Source organism: Odontomachus brunneus, unplaced genomic scaffold (assembly GCF_010583005.1).
Source record: "Odontomachus brunneus isolate Ranch 3 - 2012 unplaced genomic scaffold, Obru_v1 Obru_scaffold_193, whole genome shotgun sequence".
Lineage (NCBI taxonomy): Eukaryota > Metazoa > Arthropoda > Insecta > Hymenoptera > Formicidae > Odontomachus > Odontomachus brunneus.
Window position 1 is genome coordinate 561,891 of NW_022639643.1, and position 25,900 is coordinate 587,790.

The window sequence follows — 25,900 nt, forward strand, 5'->3', positions numbered from 1 at the left end:
TTGTAACTACAGTAATCCGTGAAAGACGAGGGTTGTGGAAATCTTTATCGACCAGGCGTAAGACGGCACACACTCTCTCTCGCGCGATCCGCTCGAGAGAAAAATGATGTCGCTTATCGCACAAACATGATATTCTATCTTCTATGATAGCTATTGACTCCTGGCAACGAGTTTATTGAAAAGCAAACTTTGATAAAAAGCAACCCGGTCGGAACTCTATATCGATGATAATAACGAGAGGACAGTTGCACTTTTGAACTCAAGGTACAATGGAACTAAAACTATTCTGATATATCAACAACGCGTAAAATATAAAAAGAATGATTATCAATGTATGTTCTCTTAGATAGATCGTTCATTAATTCGGTCTCGTTAGACGCGTTGGTCTCCTTCTTCGTTTCAGAAGATCGTGAAAAACGTGAGCACACGAGCTCCTCGTTCGCTCGCTCGCTCGCTCGCTCACTTGATTTCGCTCTTCATTGTCATCCGCGTCTGTACGTTACGTGACTGGTTTATGCAAATCAGCACGGCAACCACGAGTTTACCCGACACCACGTGCCGGTGACCTTGCGCGCGCTAAAGTCTATCATTTATTCGCGGCTATGACGTGATTTACAAGAGCCGGGGATGATTTACAGAATGTACCGTCGCAAAGCGGCCGTGCGCAAAGCGGAGAGACGAAGGAAGAGAGCCCCGAGCTTGGGGAGTAACGTGAAAAATCAGCGACGAAAATGTGCAGCCAATTATGGGTCCATTATGACCATCATTCTTTGCTATAATTAAGTTCTGACAGAATAGCAAATAGCACGCTAACACTTAGTTGGATATGAAACTGTCTGCGGAATTATCTAAATTTCATAAGATATTGATCAAACGACGCTCAAATATTATAACGCGATAACTATTACAATCCCTATCGTAAAGATGTAGGTATAGGATGCAAAATATAGATGGGAAGGATTGGGAATTATTTTCTATATGTAAGCATAACAAGCATTAAAGAAAAAAGAAAATGAATATTACAGCACAAAGCGCAAACTTGTGCATCATGAATGAGCTTAGAGTCGCGGATTATCATCCTGTCGCTTTAAACGTAACGCGAAACGTAACGCGACACGTCCCAAGATAGATCGGTTATCACGGGGTCCATTACACTTCGTATCGCTCATCCGGCACCGAAGCAGCGACAACGATTCGCGTAGATGCGCGATGTAAGCAGCAGAAACACATACAAGCCGGGAAGAAGAAGGAGGAGGAGAAGGAGAAGGAGGGACAGTGGCCGAGGCGACGTGCTTTAGCATGACCGAGCGCGCCGCGCGTATCTTGTATGATTCATTGTAATCGTCAACGACGAGCGCGTCTATCCATCCATGGCGCGGCCGTTTGTCCGATGCAACTTGTCCGACAGCACAATACGCGTCAGACGCGGTGGCTCTCCGGCGCGGCGCGTCGCGTTGCGTCGCGTCGCCCTGATGAGTCGCTCACCCACGCGAGAAAAAAGCGCGACGGCGATCGATCGGAGCCTTCTTCGTTGCATCGGCCAATTACGCCGGCGAATCGACAACAAGGCGGCCAATTTTCGGACCCTAACGAGCCCCGCATAATCCGTCTGTGCGTTGATCGATGAAGCGGCTAGATCGTGAACGGCTTCGTTAATTATCGTAATTGCACGCGCGCGCGCGCGCGCGCGCTGACAATGTGAATATCGTGAAGAGCGAAGTTGAAGGGCCGAGGTTATTAGTCGAAACCATAGATGTATAAAGTAGACTGCACATTGCTGTAGGAGGTATGAGCATTGATAAGAAAGAACAACAGAAAGTAAAATACTTTTCTTGTCTAATTGTCTATAGAGAGAATATTGTAGTTTATTTTCATGTAAATTCTTTTCAAATTTACTATGTTTTTAGTACTATGATAATAGACCGCCAGAAAAGCAGCTCGTACCTAGGATACTGTGTGATAAAGAAAGTATTTGGTATATCTCTAATCTTCTATAAGACTATAATCGATACGGTAAAAGGATGATGGGATAAAAATCGTTGACGATCTGGACATCGATTAGCATTTTTGTTTATCATTTCTCTCGAAGACGCGATTTTATCGATCGAGTATGCGCGCGTCCGCATTTATACATGCATGTACACGTGTAAACGGAATGACGAAGCTTCGTCCCGGCTTGTCACGGCGCTGCCAGGAAGCGACTGTCAAGCATTCTGAATGTCTCCTGTCGGAGCAATTGCTTCTAATCTCATTTGGGTTTAACTAGTAAGTGTCCTCGGCTTTTATCCCTTTGTCTGCCACGGAGATAAGTGCCATTCACGGCGCCAGTTTCATTCGGCATGATCGATCGACGGATCGGGCAATGAGACGTTCAACGTGCATACAAAACCACCGGCGGGATGATACCCGACGCGGAATAAAGAACCGTGACGAGGCTGGTCCTTGAGTCAATACAGGCTGAGACCTCTTAATAGTGCGTATTAAAAACTGATTGCATCCCCCGCCATTCAACTTCGCCTTATGAGGCAAAGTTTACGCTCGCCACATAAGGAGCTGCACGATCGTATTTTCAAACTAATAAACTCGATTGTGTCCCGTCACCGAGAAGAAGATTCTTAAATTTGCTTTGCAATTATGACATTTGTATTTCTATTTTTCGATTATTGTAATTTTTCCATCTCTTTTTTTCTCTCTTGTACTCCTACCTCTTCAATCACTAAAATGCGAGTAAAACAATGTTTATAGATTTCGTGAATTTTTATTATCTAGAACAATAAGATAAGATCTTTTTTTTCGATTAGATAGATAAAATTTCATTAGAATAATTTCCTAGAGAAATAAGTAAATAAAATTTCTCTAGGATAATAAATAAAATGAAATTTTATTTGTTATTTTCGATCTTGCCAGATTTCTCAAATATTTTCATGGCGCATCGCTCGTTTCCTCACTAGACTGCGAAGCAACATTTTGTCTCGCCGGCAAGACAAGTCGCGCGAAATTTATAGAGCTTTGGCGTGTAACACGCGTCCGATGAAACGCTCTAGAACAGATTGTTTCGTGTGATTTGCGGCGGGCCGGTGCTCTTTAATTGTCACTTGGCGTGAAATAGGATAGACCGGTAGACGATGTGGAAACATTTCGACATGCGAGCAAAATTCGCGCACGACGGGCGTGCCGTATCTCCCTTGGATCGTGCCTAGCATCGCACGATCGATCAGAGTCAGCCAGCGAACGATCAAATCGTGACGGCGAGCCGTTTAGAAGTTTTATGGCGCACTTCGTGATACAAACCGTCGTCGAACGATCGATACTCACTTAGTTCGCTGACCGATTGCGCACCTCTTAATCATCTTTGCTTCTTTCACGTATAGTGTAACAACTTCTACGCAGCACGTGAGTCATGACGGTGTTGGGCATCAATACAGTCTTTATAGTCAAGAGAACCATTTTAGTAGTGAGTGTTTTACTGTAGTGTTGATGATAATAACCTTATATGCATATTGCTATATTTTTGTCGAAATACATACATAAGTCGAAATTTTGATGCTACTTTGACACTTTTAAGGATATTTTGCGCCTACTTAGACGGTTTATAGCCTAGGTAAAACCTACTTTGACGATATTGATATTCATTAACTCCTCTTTTGAACCTTTAAACTCTATCTTGTTAAAATTTTGACGCTCTTAAAAATAGTTTGAATCTACTTAGATAATCTACCTAGATGAAACCTATTTTGTTGGATAATCAACCTAAGTGAAACCTATTTTGACGATATTGACACTCATTTCCGAATCGAAATTTTGACCGTATGTTGAACCTTGAATTCTACACTGCAGTAGGAGCTAAGATAGCAAAGTAGTTTAATTCTAATGATATAATTTACTCCTACTTTGACTCTGATGATGTCTGAAATATATGCAACAAATAAAATGTACATTTTGTATGCTACTTGACGTTTCTGTTTCGTTATTTATTAAATTTTTTAAATATTTCTATAAAATACATATATTCTATGTAGGAGCTAAAGCTTCAATAGAGGTTCGCAACCTAACGTACTTTGCTTCCTAAGATCCTACTATTATACAATCTATTTTGACACTAAAGAAAGCGAAAGCGGAAATTTCAGGGTCAAAGTAGGAGTAAATTATATCATTAGAATATTAAACTTACTTTGCTATCTTAGCTCCTACTGCGGTGTAGAATTCAAGGTTCAACAAGGGTCAAAATTTCGACTCGGCCAGCCTCTCAGCGTACGAATCTTGTCTCGAAGTGGAGCAAAATCGACGGTATTAATCTGCGGCGGAATTGCATTTTGCCGCCCATAACTTCCTCCTTTCGATATCTCGCTATTGTTCGGCCGCTACATGCTCGCAGCAGAGCGGCTACCGTTAAATCCCCGTATGCGATCAAGGAAAGAGAGCTAGGCTCTTATCTTCAATTAGCCGGAGTCTAAATAGAGCTAATGGCACAATGCACTTCCTGCCGGCGGTGCAGCTTCCACCAACGGTGCGGCGGCGGCGACGACGGCGGCGGCGGCGGCGGCGGCGTCCGCGGCGCGATCCGCGGCGATGCGCGACTTCAAAGGGCCTCTCCCGGCCTGTTGTTTTTCCTTTTGGTACCGCCCTCGGAATCGCGATCGCCGCTGGCATTAATTACCGTCCGGATCGAACGTGCCTCCCATCGCTCATCGTCCACGGAGTTGTTAATCTTGTCTTCGATCTTGCGCTCGCGCGTCCCGATTTCCCGCGGGGAGAATGACGCGTCGTTATCGGCAAAATTACTGGTCGGCTACCGAATCTTGCGCATCGACGAAAATTAACCCCCTCAGCTGCCGACGGGTAATGGTCACTAGCGACGATTTCGCGGAAATCGGGGCTGCGTTATAGAGCCGGCATTCTAGTTCTATAGAATTGAGAGTGGAAATATCGTCTTCTTTCTTCTTTTGTGAGAGGATACCATTGGGAGTAATCGTACAAATACTTCTGCGCGAGTATCATTACATAGAATGTTCGCCTTTGTCGGTGAATTTAGGAAGAATTTGTACTTTTGCCAGAAAAACATAAAAGCAAAAGCCAATCTGAACTCACGCTGGTGATCAGGTGGCAGTCGACAATTTCTGCCAGCGTGAGTTCTGATTGTCTTCTGCCTTTCTGTTTTTCCGCCGAGATGTGAAAATTCTCTCTTACATTTTAATCCTCCGCGTACAATCACATTTTTTGGAACATACGGTAGAATGTGAGTCTGCAAAACCGGAGTAACTTTGAGCTGTCACAACTTTGTTGGAAATTAATATTTTTGGATACACACTGAGAAAGAAACATTAAAAAATTTATTTGTAGGATAAAAGTTTATTTTATAGATATAAAATCTATTCCACAGAAATAAACTTTATGTCCCATAAATAAATTTTCAATTATTCTTTCTCAGTGCATTTTTCCCTCCAGGGATACAGAGAAGCTTCTGCTGTGAGACAATAGCTTAATAAAATCAGAATCTGCAGATTCGCGCCACTTGGAAATTTTTCCGAACTCTTTACGAGAGTTGACGAGCGATCGAAGATTCGTTTGGATTCGCACAGAACCAACGTTGTACGCGGAGAGTTAGTTAACGATGCGAATGCCTCGGTCAATTAAGATTACTCGACGGAAACGTCCCGGGCATTTTTTTTCAAGAGACACGAGAGAGAGAAAGAGAGAGAGACGTCTTCTTTTTCCCGTCATTTGTCGCTTACGATGCGACGTTAAATGCAATCTTCTTATTATGCAAATCGAACTCGGAAGCAGAAGGCCGCGTTTAGCGACCAAATGAGATGCAGATGCGAGAGCGGGCTCGCATCCCGAAGTGCATGCACGCGCGGCTTTCTCCCTTTTCCCGATGAAATACAGTCTTCGACGTGTTATGGCAGGCGCGCACCTATACGTCGCGACTTTTAGCCGCCGCGGCCTACACAGTGCAGTGACCCTGCGCAACCGAGCGCACCGCCGTGTATCGCGTTATGTATTCAGTACGAAGGAGATTGCATTCGAGGAGAGGGACCCTCTCTTTCGTACCTCGGGACCGCGAAGATTAACGAGCGTTTCGCGGAAAATGGCGGCTCGGCCGTTTTAAGCGACTCTTTGTCTGTTTCGCCGTTTTGCTGGACGGAAAGCGATATCGATAATCGCTCGAAGCAAGGCGCAGTTATTTGCAAACAAATTTGCGTTATTTTTCTGGCCACTTTGCGAAAGTTGGCGAGCAATCAAATACTCGTTTGAGTCTCGCAGACTCAACATTTTATACGGAGGTTTAACGACGTAGTTCTCTCTAATATGAAAAGAAATATGAGATGAATTTTATTTTATAATGTGGATTCTAGAAATAGGTGGAATAATATGTTTTAATAATAAACCGCACACACACAAATACAAATAACTGGCACACAACTCAAGGTGTGAGAGAACCGAGAAGTATAGAAAGAACTGCGAAAAGCTGACGGTGCTTCTACTGTTACGGATACCGCTAATGAACTAATACTTGACTGTCTCGATCTTCATCCACGCTTTACATTTATACATGTTTGGGAGAAGTATTCGTCCCCTTGGCCGAATTTTCTCACGCGAGAGAGACAAATCGTGTCTCGCTCATTATCTTCGTTTCTAATCGGCCGCTAACGAACTCAACGCGAACGATTCTAGGAATCGCCGCGTTCGGCGAACGCACTCGACTAGCATTAATACGGTTGCGCATATCCTTGTAGATTTTCGATATAATGATATGTTTATGTAACAGAAGCCGCGCAAAGCTGTCGACGGAGTCGACAATGACTCGGTAGCTAGAATGTAATCGAGAATGAAACGACATAATAAGAAGGATAATACAACGTGAGAAAAAACGAAGATGAAAGAAAGACCGTCATCTTGCGGATGCATCCTGCGGAAACATCTTGCTCGAGGAAAATTAGGTCACTCGCGTCTGCCGGGACGAGTGCATGTCTAGTGCATGCTTGTGTGCGTATGTGTGTGTGTACCGGAAATTACGAAATAATTCTTACGTCATGCGAACCAGGTCGTCTCTCGTGTTTGCTGTGTCACGCATCGCGTCGAGTATTTATCTTGTACGGGACAAAGTATAAAAACCACCGTGCGAAGAGTGTGTGTGTGAGAGAGAGAAGATGAGAGAGTAAGAAAGTAAAAGAGTGTGAGTGAGTGAGTGAGAGAGAGAGGGGGAAGGAAAGAAGAGAGAGAGAGAGAGAGAGTCTCGTAAGCACGGATTCTCCTGTATGAAGGTGGAGAAATTACGGAGCGCGAAAAGTAGAACTTTACAGATAACGAATGACACGAAGATACATGAAGCCAACGCCTGATTACATTTACACGTCGTCGACGTTTAAACGTTGCTAATGCGGAGATTCTGCGAAAATGTGCGCGTCGTTACGAAAAACAACTATCGAAAATGTGCGCGTCGTTACGAAAAACAACTATCATTAACGAACATGTGCGCTAATTAATTTCATTACTTTGCGATACGCGGGATAGAGGGAGTGGAATGGGAGAGTGGGGCGCGGAACATGTCGGGTATTCCAATTAGCGTAAGTTCGTGCCCGCGAGATAGTGCAATAAGTCCGGCGGACGGTACAACGTAATTATCCGTTGTTAATTAAATGAAACTTAGGGTAACCCCGTTTATCGGAGGTGGGGATGATAGCCAGGTCGTGGTCGTTTCAGTTTTCCGACATTGAGAGTGCGCGCTAAAACGAAAGAAAAAAAAAGGATAGGAAAGAAGAAAAACATCTCGCGACATTTGATGCGGCCGATCGCGGGAAAATTTAATGACGATCCAGCTGTTCACGTTCTAATGATTATGACAAGAACTAGAATGCGAGCAGACTCCTAATGAATATCTAATGAGAGCCATTCGAGACAAGGACCATTTTCGCGACGCTCTTCCTTTCCCGGTCGAGCGCGAAACGCGAGAGACACGTGGAAGAAAAAAAAATTAATTAAACACGCGGTCTCGTCATTACGGCGATCTGTCCTGCGGTCTCTCGCTCTCTCACCGCAGGCACCGCACCGCAGCCGGAAAAATAGCCGCTTGATTGACAGAATTAGATGAACGGTCGATCTCGGACTATAATTTAATCTGATGATCCGGTTCTTTCGGCAGCGAGAGCGCCGGACGGAAACCGCGTATATTCAGTGACTAATTAACAGTGGAAATTTTAACCAATGTGTTAAACCGAGGATTCCACTAAGGATGAGATTATATCCTCTTTTGGGTGTATTATTTGACGAGTATTATTTGAAAATGCTCCTTTCTGTACCACCTCGAGAGAAGCTGCAAAGTGGTCTCTTTCTCGCGTGTGATATCGTGTCACAATATTGCTGTGAAAGTCACTGTGAAAAGTGAAATTACGTTGTCGCGCTTCAACGCAATATCGGAGAACGAACGGTGGAGCACAATTTGCCGCGACGTTTAATGTCAAGCGGGTCTCAAGTCCGCCTGTCATTCACGCGTTGCGTCAACAGCTCCATCGATTCACAGGCCAGTTCGCTATATCCTTGGTCCATGAATCATTGAATAATTCATAATTTACGGACGAGTTCGTTAAGGCCGTGAGTACCTTTTCCCGTTTGGCTCATTCTCAAACGAACGATAGGAGGGAGCGAGGGAGGGAAGGAGACGAAGAGAGGCAGAGGAGAAAAGAAAAGAAAAGAAATCCCCGCTTTCGATGCGACACACAAAAATACACCCGCCTCAGAGCAAGAGTCTCGAAGTCGTCGGACGGGTTTCGTGCCTCTATCTCACGTTTTCGTTCTAAGGCAATTCGAGGACACACGTGAATCAAATTACGGTCATCCGTCTTTCGCGCCGGCGAGCATCCTTCGCGCTGGCTGGGATAGACCGCCAGGATAATTCGCGCGGACAGTTTTATTTTCCGGAGTCGCAGGGTCGTACGCATCTTCCTGCGAGGCTTCGCCTTGGCAGTCTTGCGGCATGTGAATCGATTACGCAAGAAACCAGATGAGTTACGGGAATGTGACCAATTAATAATAATATGCTGGGAAAAAAGGTTGCACGACTACAATTTGCATATCATTAGCAGAAATGTCTTTCCAATAAAACATCAAAAAATAATAAAAAATAAAAAATAAAAATAAAATAATATTAGCGGACATTCTCTTACATATTGCCTTGAGATAAATCAAAAAGGAAAATATTCTAATACCGGAAAAAAATTCTAGACGCAAGATTTCCCATAATCTTATATACTCTAATTATATATATCTCGTCCTCCCAGAAAAATGACCTATCTAAAATTGATATCTAAATGATGTGTGTGTGTATATATATATATGTGTGTGTGTGTGTGTGTGTGTGTGTGTGTGTGTGTGTGTGTGTGTGTGTGTGTGTATATATATATTAAACACACATGTAAGATATCTTCCAAGAATAAGATTATATTTTTTGAGGTGAAATAAATTACCCCAAAACACCGTCGTGTCAGATTCGATTGCGAATTGGATTTTCAAGTTCAGAAACATTTTTTCTCCGATCGATCTTCAAAACAAATTTTAATTTTAAAGAGACGCGCAAAAGAGAGAAATGTTGGTAATTTTTCGGAGAAGAAACATGACGATTTGTTTCGGTTTAATTACGACTCGCAAACAAAATCAACAACGAATATGAGGGGCGCGTCATCACGCTGCACGTGAATGGGTATCGCAAAATAAAATCTGCGTGCATCAATTACGGCCACGTTATACCTTGTAATTTGCATATACGCTTTAATCTATAATGAGGATCTCTTATTTGGCCGATCGGAGCCCGATGTTAAAAAATATCGGCTCGTCGGATCTGCGACGATATTAATTGAAACATTAGGATTTCGCAACGAGCACGAGGGCGGGTGGATTACGATTGTCAGGCGGGAACCTTCGTCTTTTTGCTCAAGTCAAGTTCTCCTCCGCGCTCGTCGTGTCTACATTTTGTTCCGCGATTATCGGCCGATCTTTTACTTTTCCCGTCGTGTCAGTCCCTGGCGCGCGGCAGACGAGATAGAATTCTGATAGAATCTCATTGTCTCTGTCGTTCTCGCTCTACGCGGTTACACGATGTGACTTTTTCGGCTTGTAACAAGATTGAATGGAGATTGATCGAGATTTGTAACGTAGACATCACAAGGAAGGTGACACGCAACGAGAAATATTTGTACAGGGCATCGCTAAACTTGGGCAAAATTTTCGAACGCGACGAAAAGATCTTAACCCTAGGACTCTCAACATTAAAAAATTAATCAATTAATCAATTACGTGACCTAAACATAAGTAAATCTCACCGAGCGCATTTTCTTTTGTTCATAATTCTTGGAAGATCTATCTAAGTAAAATTGAAAAGAATTTATATGAAAAAAAAAATTCTACAATATTCTCCAGCAATAATTTTGAGATTCAGTAAAGTTGAATAAATTTATGATAAAAACAAAACATGTTTTTTTTTTAATTCTCCCTTTTTCAAGTTGATCTGTGTACACGTTATTTATATTTAGAACTTTAGGGTTAATAATCATTGTTTTTCCGACGCGTCTTGATATGAAAACAACGATCGCATTGTGCTCGAAACGGAAACTGTTTTAATTAAATAGAGATGCGTTACGATCGCTATCTACAGCCACATCGATACACAATCGTCACCTGCTCGAGGTCGGCGATTATTCACTCTAAATCTGTGAATGACGATCAGAGTTCTGGTATTAACGCGTGCGCCTTTTGCTGTGTCAATAAACCGTCACGTTCGTGCCGACGGTCGAATTCTACATAATACTCTGTACCAGCCATAAACTCCCGTTTCAGTTTGGCATTAACGAGGTCCCTCCTTTACGTCATAATGCACGCATTCAGTAAACCCTGCGCCCCGCGTCTCATATTCTCGAGGCTCGTTTCATTCCGCATGCACGAGCACTGTCAGAAAACGCACGCGACGTCACAACGAAGGGATAATGCCGCGATAGTTAATTACTCCTCATTCCTTTAATGCTAAAGGTACAAGTTTGACGACAAAACACGGCGAATTAAAGTTTCGGTGATATTCAGCTATTACGAGAGAAATTAGTTTTTTGTGAGACTTGTTCATATTTTGTGAGACTTGTGCGATCTATTAAACGCTGCAAACGCTCTGAAACTAAAGAAAAACTATAAAGCACGGCGCTACAAAGCGTTTGTACCTAAAACGATTGTACCTAATGAATCACACTTTTAATTAGATAATTGATGATTCGATTATTTTTACCGACTTGAAGATTTTATGTGGCACAAGAAGTACCTATTTAAAATCAAAATAATATTAAATTGCTCAAAATTATATTAAAAAGTGGATTAAATTGTGATTTTATTTTACAATACGCCCGGTAATATTGAAAAGATTGATGAAACGGGAGAGTTCACGGGATATTTTTCACACACGCTCTCACTCTTACTGCGCCAAGCAATTTCGCGAGTTTAATGGAATCGGCGAGACGGTGCCAGGATTTTGGCAGGAGAATGCGTCACTCTCTTTCCGCAGGAGTGATGTCCTGGCAAGCAATCGGAAACACCCACTGCATCCTGACGAGCCCCGATCCTGAGAAACGAGCGCGTCCCGAGAGAAAGATCCCGCAACTTCGTTGAAACATTACTCGTGTTCTCCGCGGAAAGCCGAATTTATTTCTCGACGAAAGTGAATCATAGCATGGTTTGCGGTTACGTCGAAATATTATTTCCGGCCGCGCCATTACTTGCTCGTGTGTGACCGATCGTAAAAAGTAACGTTAAAGAGCCGCGTGTCGTAGCGGCTTTCACGAACCGTATATAACGACAATAAGCTCTCATTCCACTTCCCTTTCAAGCTTATAGAAGTATATAGAAATATATAGAAGTATTATAGAAATATTTTCTTTCCTTTTGAGTTTACTTACAAGTAAATCTACCCAATAGTTACACGTTATTAGATTTCTTTCTAATTTGATATAAATGTAGAAGTATAAAAAATATGACCTAAATATTTTTTGTACTTCTACATTTGTGCTAAATTAGAAAGAAATCAAAGTGTACCTTTTGGGTAGGTTTACTTGTTAGATAGAAATATTTTCACAGCTTCGCCATATGATTACTCTTGAAATAGGAGATATTTGATCCATGAGACATGGTTCAGTCTCCAGCACGCTTCGCGCCCACCCGAGTCGAAATTTTCATTCCACATTAACCCTGCAAATTCTTGTCAAATTTGAAGAATTAATGCAGAATCTCGAAATATAAAATTATACAGGCTATTGCCTTACCTTGTGACAAATGGCTGTTTTACAATTGTTTTTTCATGTTGAAACATGAAAAATTATTCATTTTGGAATTATTTAATATTCGATTATTTCACTATTCTACCTATACTTAATCTCGATTATTAATTCAGTTAACAATATATTCATTATTATGTATTATGTATTCATTATATAACTTATTCAACTACAAATAAAGTATGTAAGATAAGCGAACATTCAGTCAACAATGTATTGATTGTATAATTTATTCAGCTAGAAATAAAGTATGTGAGATAAGCAAATAATAAATAATTCAATAAAAATCAATGAATAAAGGAATGAAAGAAATGACACATTTTTATACTCATATCTTTTTGTTTCTTCTTGACATTGGAAATCTCCAACGTCTGGAATATGTAGTTCTTAAAAGAGCTGGTAAGTAGCTGTAAGAACAAAGTTAACACTTATATGTCCAATAATGCTGCTTATTAATAAATAAATTCAGATATAAAGATATTTAAATTAGAACTTGGCATATGAAAACAGTAAACTGATAAACGGTAGCGAAGAAAAATCCTTGACAGATGTTAACACCATTGTTTTCATATTCTCGTATGATGTTTATTTTTCCACAAAATGTAAATCTTGCGGTTCAAAGAGCATTATTAGATGTTCAAATTAGCATTGATTAGGCCAGAATTACAACAGATTCCAAGACCGGCATTCATAGTTATTTTATTTTTGCAATGTTTGATCGAACAAATTTACCATTAATTATAGATTTATATTCACAGGGCATCATATGATTTGGATTTGATTTGATTTATATGACCTGATTTGGATCAATATTACTTGTATGAAATAAATACAAGTGCGGATTAGTCAAATGCAGATACGTAATTAGAGGTATTCGCAGAGTTAAAATATTAATCAAACGACAATGGACTATAAATGCCGGCCTAAATTTCGACTCGGGTATCTCCTTTATTCTCAGTAAGTGATTTTAACGCTCGTTAAAATCGGAAACCTCCGTATAATATATGATTTGACACACCTGGAAATATATGATGCACCGCTGTCTGTTTGCGTCTCGTCATCCTGCTTCCTTCATTTTGACTTCTCGGTCCAGCGTCTTGCTCCCGGCTGTCCCGTCGTGGCGTCCCAGATGTTCCCTCGTGGCACTAATGCCCGTATTCATAGTCAGGCCTTATATTCAAGGCTTCCTTAATTCATTTTCAGATACTCTGTAGATGAATTAATGTAGTTGATTACTCAATAAAATGATCCGTAGAGCATCTGAAGATGAATTTAAGAAGGCCTTAAATATAAGACCTGACCATGAATACACAGGCATAACACTGACACTCGCGCAAAATACACGACAAATCGATCGGAGAAACGCAGCATTAACTAACACGATCCTGACAAAAGTTCAATTAAATATCTCAAGAACCGCGACGAAGCATTGTAGTCGACCGGCGAGAATGATACGACGAAACTAAAATAATAGCTATCACTCCGATATGTAACAGTCCGCGCGGCATGTGTCTCGCTCGGCGGCTCGAGACACAATGGAAAGTCTCGGAAAATGCCATGACGCACGAAGGTAAGTTCGATCGCCTTGAGAGTCTTGAATGTTTTGAGCGTGTTGATTGTTTTGATCTCCCGGCTACCGAGTGTACGCGTCATTCATGGCGGGCCATCGACGGTTGATGACGTAGCCCTTTTTGCCCATTGTTTTCGTATTCTTGCGTGACGCTTGCTTTTCCTTAGGCGCGTGTGTTACACGTGACGCCACGAGCCACCGAGCGGCGTATTGATACAATTCCCATAGATTGATCGAAATATTATCGTGAAAGATCTAATTGTTACACTGAGAATCTAGGTGTGCTATTTTTACATGTCATAAGTGTGCAATTTGGTTGAAGCTCTTTTTACACGTTTCTTATGATTTTAAATCACGTCGCATGACACGTTTAAGATATGTAAATTGTATAATATTTAATACGTTTAAACGTTGCGTTCAATGACACGATTGAAGACAGTAAGAAACGTATAAAAAGAGATTCAGCCGAAATAACACACTTGGATTTATTGTACGTCGGCATCGTGTTAATTGTACATGTGTTTTTCCGATCGAGTCGTATCTAAGAAAGTGTCAGTCTCAGATTAGAGTATAGATATCGAAGAAGTAATCGGGATCAGGATGTTAGATCGAGAAGTTAGATGAAGGAAGCAGATCGTTGAGATGTGGATGTATACATATTTCCAAATGGATGAAAAATTTATATTATTCAAGATATTTCCACTCTTTTAACAGACATTACCGAAAATAATGAGATACTCGAGTCGAATTTCAGGGCGGTGTTCATAATTTTTGTCACACTAATAAATAATTATTCGAATCTAATAAATAAATTAGTTGAATCTAAATTTAAATGTGTGTGTGTGTGTGTGCCTCTTAATAAACAGCATTATTGAACATACGACTGTTACTTCTGCTCTTGTCACAAACTTCTTTCTCTCTTTTAAATGTTATTTTCTAAATTCTATTAACTTCTTTGGTGTGACGATTCAAAATGACTGTGTGATTTCTCTCAGACCGGGATTCTTTTTTTAAATAAGAATATCTAGATTTCTTTTTTCCTTATTATTATGTTCTTTGAAGAATTTTGAAAAATAGAATATATCTAATTTTGTATTTGTTATGTGAATGAATAAAAAAATACAATAGCTTAAGTAAATTAAAAGGAATTTAATATTTTACTACGAAATTTATCCGGGTATATTAGTTAAAAGGTTAAAATTTTCAACGCTGATAAAAGATTACGACGCGAAAATAAGAATTTATTATTTTATTTTATTTATTCATTAATTTTTACTGTACTATTATACATCTAATATATCTATCGCTGAATACACTGTATTTTTAGTTTTTTTGCATTTTGGCGCCATTTGCATTCAGTTGAGTGTCCAATGAGTCATACAGTGCGATAAACACTAATCCAAGCGCCTTTGCATTAAAATCTAACGTAACTTCCGACAACGGGCACCAACCTACCGAGCCTTATCAACTAGGAGGACGTTATCCGGCGGTCGTTCTAGGACAATCGTACATTCTGTTTCCGCCGGCGAGGAAAGTCAGGTGCGGGCAATCTCGGTAGTCGTAGATAGGCCAGTGTGAGTCGGCATTATAAAGCGACGGAAATTTATTGGGCCAGCTAAGAGCGCGTATACACACGAGGCCCAGTAGTGAATGGCGGCGGCTGCGACGATCTTCGGGGTTCGGTGGGCCCACGGCGGCGGGGTATACCGTCGTTCTCGTCGTTCTTTTCGTTTCATGGGCTTCGTCGGGCCTTGCAGGACCTGTACGAGGACTGGTCCGCGATCTACCGTAACCGCATTCCACCTTACCTCACCTTGCCTCTCGCACGGTCCTCGCTGCCTCCTTCGTGCCTCACCGGCTGCTCCCTTCCCTCTCTTCATCTTTCTCCTCTTTCCTCTTCCTTTTCCCCCTTGTCCCTTTTCCCTCTCGTTCTCTCATGCACCTCCTTGTCGCTTTTATTCGGTCTTTCGCAGCGCCCAAGTCTCTCTTTCTCTTTCCTCCTCACCGGTCATTTCCTCTCTTTGTCCCTCTCGTTTCTCTTTGTCCTTCCTTTAGATGCCATCTTTTCAATCTTCTGCTTAGTGGTAATTATTGAAATAATTATCCGATAATTATTGAAATCAATATCCGATATCGTGATTCAAATCTAATAAGTTCCTACATACGTTTTACATGCAAAAAGAGCGACAATATAATGACATCATGGGTATCCTTTGAGCAAACATTTGTGCATACGTAATGAATATTATTTCTTCCGCATATGTTTTTTCAAGCATACGTAAATATCATTTAGATGATCGGTCTTCTTTTGACAGTTTTTCACTTTTGACACCTTCTCCTTTACGTCCAGTCTCTAAATGTCTGTCTCTTTCACTTCTGGACCATCTCCCATGCACCTCGTTTTCTTTTTCTCTCAGTCTTCCCTCGAGAAACGAACGGACAAAAGAGGGTACGAGTTCCAAAACGTATCCGGCAAGTCCCGCGCGCGAACTTGTTTTGCTCGCGATTACACGGAGTCCCGAACGCGCGCGCGCGCGCGGACCTGTGTTTACCTGGCCGCGAAACTCCGGTCTGTGATGCGTGATGTTCGATGCGTGCTTGCGCCATCCGTCAGAGGTCCCCGTGGGCATGATCGCGGGAAGAGAGAAGAGAGGGAGAAAGATAAACGGGCCCCGTGGTATTCGAATGCGAGCGTTACGTGACGACCAGGTTCCTACCTTTTCTTCTTCGGCTCCACCGCCCGGAGATTCCGGGTTTTTGTTGGAAAGATCTACTCGGACGAAAGAGAAAAAGAGAGAGAGAGAGTCCTTCCCCCGCGTGCCTCGGACTTTACTCGAGGACATGGCGTCGTAATTAGAGAGCCAATAGATCGCGTCCGTCGATTGTTCGTCGGTTGTTAGCGCCACACGTGTTAATGAACATAATTAGTACAACGTAACAGAAGAGCGATGACCGAGTTAAGAAGGAGCGATCATTTACAAACGTGCGCGTGATTCTACACGGAAAAATGGTATGGTTGGCCTACACATAAATCTGGTTCACATAAATATGCCAACCATATTCTATAGTAAAATACGGAACAGCTAATTGTGTGATTGTTCACACATTTAAATTATAAAATTTAGCAACGGCTAGTCCCTTCTGACTGATCAATTTGTACTTATATTTTTTTATGGCGAAATAGAAATACGAAATAAATATTGAGAAAAATTATCAAAATTTATCCTAAACAATATGTCATGATAAATGTAATATAAAAATCTAAGTGTAACTTTCAGTAAATTTGTTGCTGCATCAATACGATGCAAAAAATTTACATTATTGTGTGATGTAAATTAAAAGAATTGTAAAGTTTCCATCATTGATTGCTTCACGTCGTGATAGTCATGAAAGTTTATCTTTTAGAGCAATTGTTGAGTTACTGGCGTTACAGTAGTGACGATACCCGATTTCTAGTCGCCACAACTAAATCACGCGCAAATACATTGATGACGCAACTACGTTGCTCACATCTAAATATTTCTGATTATATGTGTACCGTATCTTTTTCTTTCTGTGTAATTATTATTTTGCGGCGAGTTTCTCTCGATGTAACAATTACGTTACTCCCGGGGGACCGCGTAATACATCATCGCGCCCGTCACGGTATTCCACCTTATACCCACTTCGATGCGAGATACTATCTCCGCGCCGATTTATCATCGACACAGATCAACGCTCACCGCTGCCGCCGCCGCGTTATTCTCCGGGATTCACGGGATGCGTGATCCGAATTTGCGAAAAAACCGGTCTCCGCGCGCGCGTCTTCCACAAGTTCTAATCAAACTCGCGGAGATATAATCCGAGCTTATCAACCGAGATCGACGATCGTCTCTGCCGGAGGAGATCGTGGATCTACTCCGAATTTACCGGAACATAAATCGCGCACGTGGGCTCTATCCTCGAATCTTCTGCAAATAGCTAGTCCGACCTGACTATCAACGCGGAAAGATACGATCCTAAATTACCAGACAGCTCGCGTCTTAACGCTACTCGTCGTTGCGAGACTATTCGCGGATAATTCGCGGGAAAGACTGATTCGACTCGGTCCCTGTTGCTTCATTTCCACAACAGGCGAACAACGCGCGATGCCTACGCCGGCTGATACGAATCCCGCGCGTTTCGCACGCGGGAGGTCCAGGAAGTCTTCCGCTCCGTCGGACTAATCCGACCTAGGCACCGGGGATGATCCAAGCCCAGTTTACTCGTGCTCTAGAGAAGCAACCATGAATTACGCGCTTTCTTGATATCTTGGTTTGAGCTCCAGCGAAGGAGGCTCGCAACCGGTGAGCCGTCTGTCGGTCCCTCTGAAGGGCCGCGCGAGCGGCCCTTCGGGGCACTTTGCACAGCCGAGGCTCATCGGCTACAGCGGACCTCCCACGGGACGACCGGCTCTTCACCATCGAGAATCTGCCTGCTCCTCCTCCTCTTCCTCCCTTCCCTCCTTTTCTTCTCTTCTCTCTTCTACTCTCATCTACCTTCTAGTCCTCTTCTTCTTCACCATCGTCGCCGTCGTTGTCGTCTTCGTCGTCTTCTTGCCCACCTTGTTCCTCCTCTCTGTTCGTCCTTCAGCTCGTCTCGTGCAGGTCTTTCGATTCGTCGAACCGCTTCGCTTCGTGCCATCCGATCGACGACGATTCCACGCTTTCGCCGGCGAAGCCGAGAGCCGAGCGAGTCGAGAGGAAGAGAAAGAGAGAGAGAGAAAGAGGAGAAAGAGAGAGAAATTTGCCGGATGTTGTGAAATTTCAACGTGACTCTCGTAGAGACGAGCTTGGCAGGCGTTGGAGGCGCACGCGAGATTCGGTGAGATGTTAATGAGAAGGGAATAAGTTGAGCGGGACGTGGCAAGCCCAAGATGAGAGAAAATCCAATCTCTCTCGTCGTCAAGATTGTCAAGTATACCGGGACAGATCCTAGATCTAGCGTGGGTGTGATTCACACTCCTACGGATTCTTCAAATTCTACTTCGGAATCGATTTTTCACGATACCCTTCGAACCTTTCCAATCGCTCGCATTACTGTGCGTCTGTCCCTTTCACTCGAAGAAAAACATCTAAAAAGTAATATCGCTTCGAATTGGAAAAAAAGCAAAAAGGGATGATTCGCTAAAGGACAGGCCGTATCCGGTAATAACTCGGAGTGATGCGCGCGCTTTCCGGAACGTCGCGCGCAAAAACGCCGGATAATTCGCGCACGTTCGTTTCCTACGGACGGAATCCGGTCCGGGCGTTCTGCCCGTTAAGCGATGATCCGCAGCCGCCACGGTTCTATCATTATTCCTCGACGAACCCATACGTCGCTGCCAAGTTACTATTGCAATTAGCCCATGCCGGCCGGTTGCGCCGGTGGATCGTGCTGATTTGTGAGAAACGATTGCGACTAGCTCGAAGCCTATTATTGCGAGATCGGGACGCGCGCAGGGGGCGTGCTTACTCAGGTGTGCGACTATTACGAACGGCCATGCCTGCTTACCCGTAGCAGCCCGCTCATATTTCTATTCTCATGACCGAGCAACCTGTGCAGCCGGCCTTGACTCGTAACTCGCTCTCTTCTGGCGTCTGTAAAAAATGCCGGAGTCCGGCCCTCTTTTACTAACAGCCGTGACGCGCTTAAATGCCGCTCGCCGCGCATTTACCGAGACGAGAGCTCGTACGAGAGCGGCAGCGCACTCCGAAACGCAAGCACCGAGTGCATTCTCCGTCGGCGAGCCGAGGTTATGCTATTTTTCATCTTCGAGACCGTGATTTTCGATAATTTATCTGTCTCATCTACGGCTCGAGAATACCCGGTCCCAATCCATTGTTACGTTATCGAGACCGATGCTCGCCACTTTCAAGCGCAATGAACGAAATGCAAAGGTCGAAACGCAAAAGCGCGATGCTGAACGCAAAGGTCAGGCCGAGCTGGGCCGAGAAAACGCCGAGTAATGAAAGATAACCATCGATCGTCGTAGATTCTTAATGATATGGTTATCGTCGTGCGAATTTCGAAACTCAAAACTCGACGCGCTCGGAGAAAGTAAGAATCACATACATGACTTACATATATACAGAATTACAGCATCGCTGTGCTTACGTGGTCTTCAAGGCCCTAACTGTTGACAGTTCGCTCGTAATCAAAGACTCGTCGGTTTTCTATTGTCGAATTCCTGAAAGCAGAAATGGTGTACGTTACGTCGGGTTCCTCTAATTATATAGAGATTTGTTTAAAATGATTGTGTCGTTATATGTCGTATTTTCAGTAAGACAGTCGCTCATAAATTCACTATTTATCGAATAAAATTATGATCCTATACATATATTTCACTATTTAAGTTGTATTTCTAAAATATCTTTTGTGAGGAAAATTTTATTAAAAATCTGTATTTTTATATAGTAAAATTTAGGGAAAGATTTTTCCATATCCTATAACCATCCCTTGTGTACTCTCTCTCTCTTTCTTTTATTACCACTTATTATACACATTTCTTTATCGATAATTTCCTCCAATAATTCTAAAATTTATGTAATGTTTATATATTAATCTTTATAATATCATAGAAGTTTCTCAAAATCTCACGTTTGGAAGGTATTAAATACATTGTAAAAAATCTTGCGTACACAGTACGTAAACAAATGTTCCAAAAAGTTTATTCTAAATTTTGTGTCGAAAATAACTCATTCATATGTTCATTCGTGTGTTATTTATATTATAGTATGTACTAGTGTATACATAATGTAAATAACACACGAATGAACATGTGAATGAATGATTTTCGACACTAAATTTAGAGTGGATTTTTTGGGACATTTGTTTACGTACTGTGTATGCAAGATTTTTTACAGCGTATACAAATTAAAAATAGCATGCTAGAACTTCAAAGAACACATGTTCTTTACTAAAAGAAAGTGTCAACTTTAGTTGCAAATAACCCAATTTTCGAATGATCAATCTGTTTTTAATTGCATTAGCAGTTAGGCAATATTACGAGTTTCATAAAATTTTCAATTCGTTTCATGACGCAACTATCTTAAGAGGGCATCGGAATCTCGTCAACTGCGATAAACGATCGGGATGAACACTTGTATCCGCAACTATCTAATAAACAAGAGAAATCAACGTTTGCGCGGGAATATTTTCTTTTTGCGGGGGGAATCCGAGCGCCGAGCGCAGCTTCGAGCGGCTCTCGATTATTCGCGCGCGATGAGATTGCAGAACATCAACGGGGAGGAAGGTCGATTCCCCGCTCGTCCGCAGAAGGTTGTACCCGGTGTAGTTATGTGCATCGGCTTCCGAGGTTACAGACGGTTAGTAAGAAATACTCCACGGACGATTGTATCGAATCGGACTGCAGCTCAGAGCACACCGCGCGCGCGGTTCTCTCGCTCGCGGGCCGCACGTACACGCATCACTCTGTTTATACACTATGGCATAAATGCCTGGAGCGGTCGTGCGATATTACTACTTTGCTCGTAATGAACCGTTAGCGTAACTCTTAATGCCGAAGTATTCCAGAAGCCATTTGGAGCGTAGACGCCGAGAGATTGATAACAGGGAGTAGCACTCGCTGCTTGAAATTTTTAACGGACTTCTCAAATGCGTCTGCCGTTTCGCACAAAATCGCCGATTTTCGCGAATCTAAATTCTACATTATCTCTCTGGTTCAGGATCTAAGATAAAAGTATTAATAGTCCGAACCTACTCTTGAGTATTGTTTTATTACCTAATATTATTATGTCTTATATTAAATACGTTACATCATCTTTTATTTTAAAGTTGGAATGCACTAAAACTTTAATATCGCAATTCATAGGCGTGTTATTGTTCATTTGGTTCGTTCATATCGATAAGACGGAGCTTTACAGAGCGAATCGCAGCGCGCAGAGTGGCGTTTCTATCGTAGCATCGTAGCGCAAATCGAGCATGCGATGCGAGCGCAAACGTTATTGGATGCAGCGAACTCACTCGCGGGAGGATCGCGAGACGGAATTCTAAAGGGGGATACGACCCTATCGCGTGTCGGACCAATGGTGATTAACCCTTCCGCGGTATTGTGCGAAACAAAACAGGAACGACGGGATAAAACACAAGGAGCACGCAATAATGGAACCGCTGCATTGCGCCCGCGAGAAAAACACGCCGCATTGTCGGGGCGCGTGCATTTACCGGCCAAAAAGGCGTCCTCGAAAAAAAGAAGTTGGCAATTACGGCGCCCCAAATAACAAAACTAATTGTTGGCGAGCAGAAAGCTGTTTACGGGATTTCATTGTCTCGCGATCGACAATCGCGACCGACTATCGCCGATAAAAACACAAGTCAGACATTATGACTCATCCATCATTCGACTCACGTGTTCGCGCGTGTGTGTACGCGTATGTGTGTGTGTGTGTGTGTGCGTGTGTTTCAGGTCATGGTGAATTCGCATAATTTCATATCACGCTATAGGCACGGCTTTTGATCAAAGTATATCGGTATATTTAAATTTCTAACATTACTTCTCTCTCTCGTCGAGAAATAAATAATTAATAAAAAATCGAGATAACGATCGTACTGTTGATTAATAATACAGTCTAATCCAAAGACCTTGCTTTTAGAACTGCAAAAGAATATCATCTATTAAGTTTCCACAGCTGTAGACATTAATTTGATAAGTGCGTATTTTAATTTGCTCTCATACAGAGGAAATATTATAGTAAAAATTACGTTGAAATTCTACAAATTTCTTTCTACAATGTTTTCTGTAAAGCTAGACTATATCGATGGTATAAATTACTATAAAAATAGTAAATTTTACGATCTGTGCCTAGCTTACGATAACGTGGAAGTAATTATAACCATTTTGTAGTGAAAAATCAAATGTGCATAATGAATTTTTAAGCGAATATTTAGTAATTCTGATCATAATTCTGCATGGTCCAAGATTGCAAAAAATTTGTCGTAATTTCTGCTACAATATTTTTATCTGTGCATAAATAAATCGTTATTTCATAATTGACGCGCATTATGAGATCAATGTCCCTGGTCTATAATTGAAAACACTAGGAAGGGGCTCGTTGTCAGAAATTAAGGCCCCGTTCCGTCACGGAAGGAACCGTTTCTGAAAACAACCGGAAACGACGAATCAAGCATGCCCCTCGACAGCGCGGGTGGCATGAGTTGGGCCTTTTTTCCGATTCCACGCCTGCGCCCGCTGCGGTGCAAGAAACCGTGAATGGAACATGTTTACAGTTAAGATATGTCAGCGACGTGATATCGGTCGCACACATGATCGACAAAAAGTATATTATAGAGGTAAAATGCCGCATTATGGCACGGCCGCGAGAAGAAAGGGATGCAGTCGTGAGCACCTCTCAAATTTTATATGACGCGTGTGACATTCCTCCTTCTCCTTTGTCTTTGATCTCTCGAGCTTTTTTCGTATGTCGCAATTACTCGACTAATTTTTTTCTTCTTAGAAAATATGCCGCGCATATCCAAAGATACTTCACGCACAAATGCAGCCAAGAGTTTTAATCTTCGATCCGATGTGAAGAATTCAATGGAAAATTTCTTTCAGCTGACGATCAGTTGAAATCATTCAAGAATGCGTGCATATATTTAGATATGCGTGTGTCAAAATTTAATATGTTTGAATATGCGTGGAATCAGAAAAACAATGCCATAAGAAGCTCATAAGAACATTATGAGAGAAGCTAGTTTTTTAAATAGAATAACCTTGAAAATCTAAAAATCATCTTTGTTTCTTGCTTCGAAGATACTCAAAGTGACAATAGTTATTGACTCATTCTATATTTATGTCATCACATTCTATCATAAGGCGATTTTACGATAAAGGTAGGACGACCCGAAGAAACGTTAATATATTCATTATACGTGCGATGTCTTGTGACAAACGATAGAAATTGCGTAAACACGCGAATATATTCAGCGATTTAACGTAAGTGTATAATCGTCCGCAATCTTTCTCTCGGGCGACACGCGATCGTTAAGGATGGCATTTCTTCCTGTTACAGCGGAATCGGATATCTGCACTTTCGCGACGAGGACGGAGCATTTTCATGTCACGAATAAACCACTGACGGGGCTATTCACGCCGGATACGAGGCCAAAGGCGTTGAAGGAACTATACGAGCTCGCTGCCATAGTCGCCGTTCGAAGTTTGGATTCCTTGAGGAGGGATGGCAGCTCGATGGATATGTTTCTTTGCACACCCGTACTCGGTAAGAGAAGGCGGGACCAGAGCCTCGACATCGAGTCTAGAGTCGTAAGTACACACATATTCCTTTCTCTACCTCTCAATATAAAAATGTCACGGCATTCCAATCAAACTTGTCTGTATTTCTGTTCTTATTAACATTAGTTTTAAAAAGCTTTAAATACTTAATTAAACCTCCCCCTTCAATGTTAATTTGAACAGCACTGTTTTACATATGTCGATCAACAGTTGTCAATATTTTTTTGGAAAACATTATAAATTCTAAAGTATCCCTAAAATATCTCTACGTTCACTCTTAAGGAATTAATATAAACGACGACATATAAATCTACTTCTATTTGAATATATCACTTTTATATATCGTAATAAGTAAAAGTTAACATCACACTAGGATCTGTGTGATGAATTCGCGGCGCGATTATCTAATCTTTTCTTACCGCGCGTAAGATGAGTCTTTTTATTAGGAGAGAAAGTGCATTCATACGTATCGATATTTTTCCAACAAGCAACATAACCGAGACCGAGAAGCGCTTTATAGGCACAATTGTACTCGTGGACTTTGTGAAACGCGGAAGAAACGGAATATCGAGTTAGGGCAACTTCCTTGGTATATCGAGCGCAAAAAAAGCGTAAAAAGGAGATTGCAGTCTCGACAATCAAAGGGATAATTCACGACGTGACATTAACTCTCAAATGGCACGGCAGGGTTAAATCTGACCCCGTTGCCCACTTAATTCGCTGTAATTAACTTTCACCGAGTAATTGAGGAGTTCACGGTGTCTCGTGTGTCGAACCCCATTTCTTTGAAACAGTTTCAGGACTTTGAAACAGTTTTAACTTTGTCGTTTTCTCTCCCTTCGGATCAAGGTGACCAACCGTTCCGAATTTTGCGAGGCATCCCAATTTTCGTCTCTCTATGAAGGAATCCCAAATTAATGCGTGAGACGCTAATTCTCCCGAGTTATAAAGTAAAATAAATAATATAAAATGTTATTATTACGTTTTGTCGTTATTAATACGCTATTTGTGTAACGAAAGAAAAGTACATTTTATGTTGAAGCTTTTGTGTGAAGCATGATTCCTTTCGAAAACAGAATTTGGACAAAGTTGTGTGTGATGTTAATATTCCTCATAAAATCTAATTATTTTATACCAAGATAATAAGCGTACGTAATAAACAATTCATATTCCTATTAGTTTACAACTTTTTAATACTTTCCAAATTTTACTTGATTTTCACTCTTGTCAAGATTTTGTAACCCCTTAAAGTGGAACTGGACCTAAAAGTTGGACACCCTACTCCGGATTGGCGTGGAGTGTGACGGTGAATTCGTATTTTTTCGCCGTTTAGCAAAACTAGTCAGTCGTTTTCACGGCGAGCGCATCGCACGGAAAAGTCAGCAGACGACGGTAACCCGATCCGTTCCGTATTTCGCGCGTAAAACCCGTTCGCTCGGCGAGGTGACATCCCGACAATGGTTAACACCCACGCGTCGCCGCGGCGCGTAAAACAACGCTCCTCTTTCTCTCGGCTCGGCGTCGAGTTTCCCGCCACCCTCTCGCGTACCGTTGCGGGACTCCCGGATCCCGCGACAAAAAGAAAGCGACTCGTTTGTTACGTGGAGGCCGAGACCGGGTCCGCCCGACGACACCGAGCAAACGCGTCGGGTATACCGCGACCATTCTTTCACACGACGATACGAAAAACCACACCGTTTTGCTTAGAAATCCGCCACAGTCCGTTTGACTATTTGATCAGGCTAGTCACGCACTTTGTGTAAAGCGAGTCGA

The 25,900-nt window shown here is 42.1% G+C and overlaps 1 protein-coding gene across 2 annotated transcripts in view; it reads left to right on the forward strand.

Annotated features, from left to right (window-relative positions):
* Positions 1–25,900, forward strand: part of LOC116851834 — a 98,224-nt gene that overhangs the window by 52,054 nt on the left and 20,270 nt on the right. For both annotated transcript variants that reach the window (XM_032831658.1, XM_032831659.1), the window contains exon 2: positions 23,907–24,157. In XM_032831658.1, the coding sequence (XP_032687549.1) occupies positions 23,907–24,157 (251 nt within the window). The remainder of the gene's footprint in view (positions 1–23,906; positions 24,158–25,900) is intronic.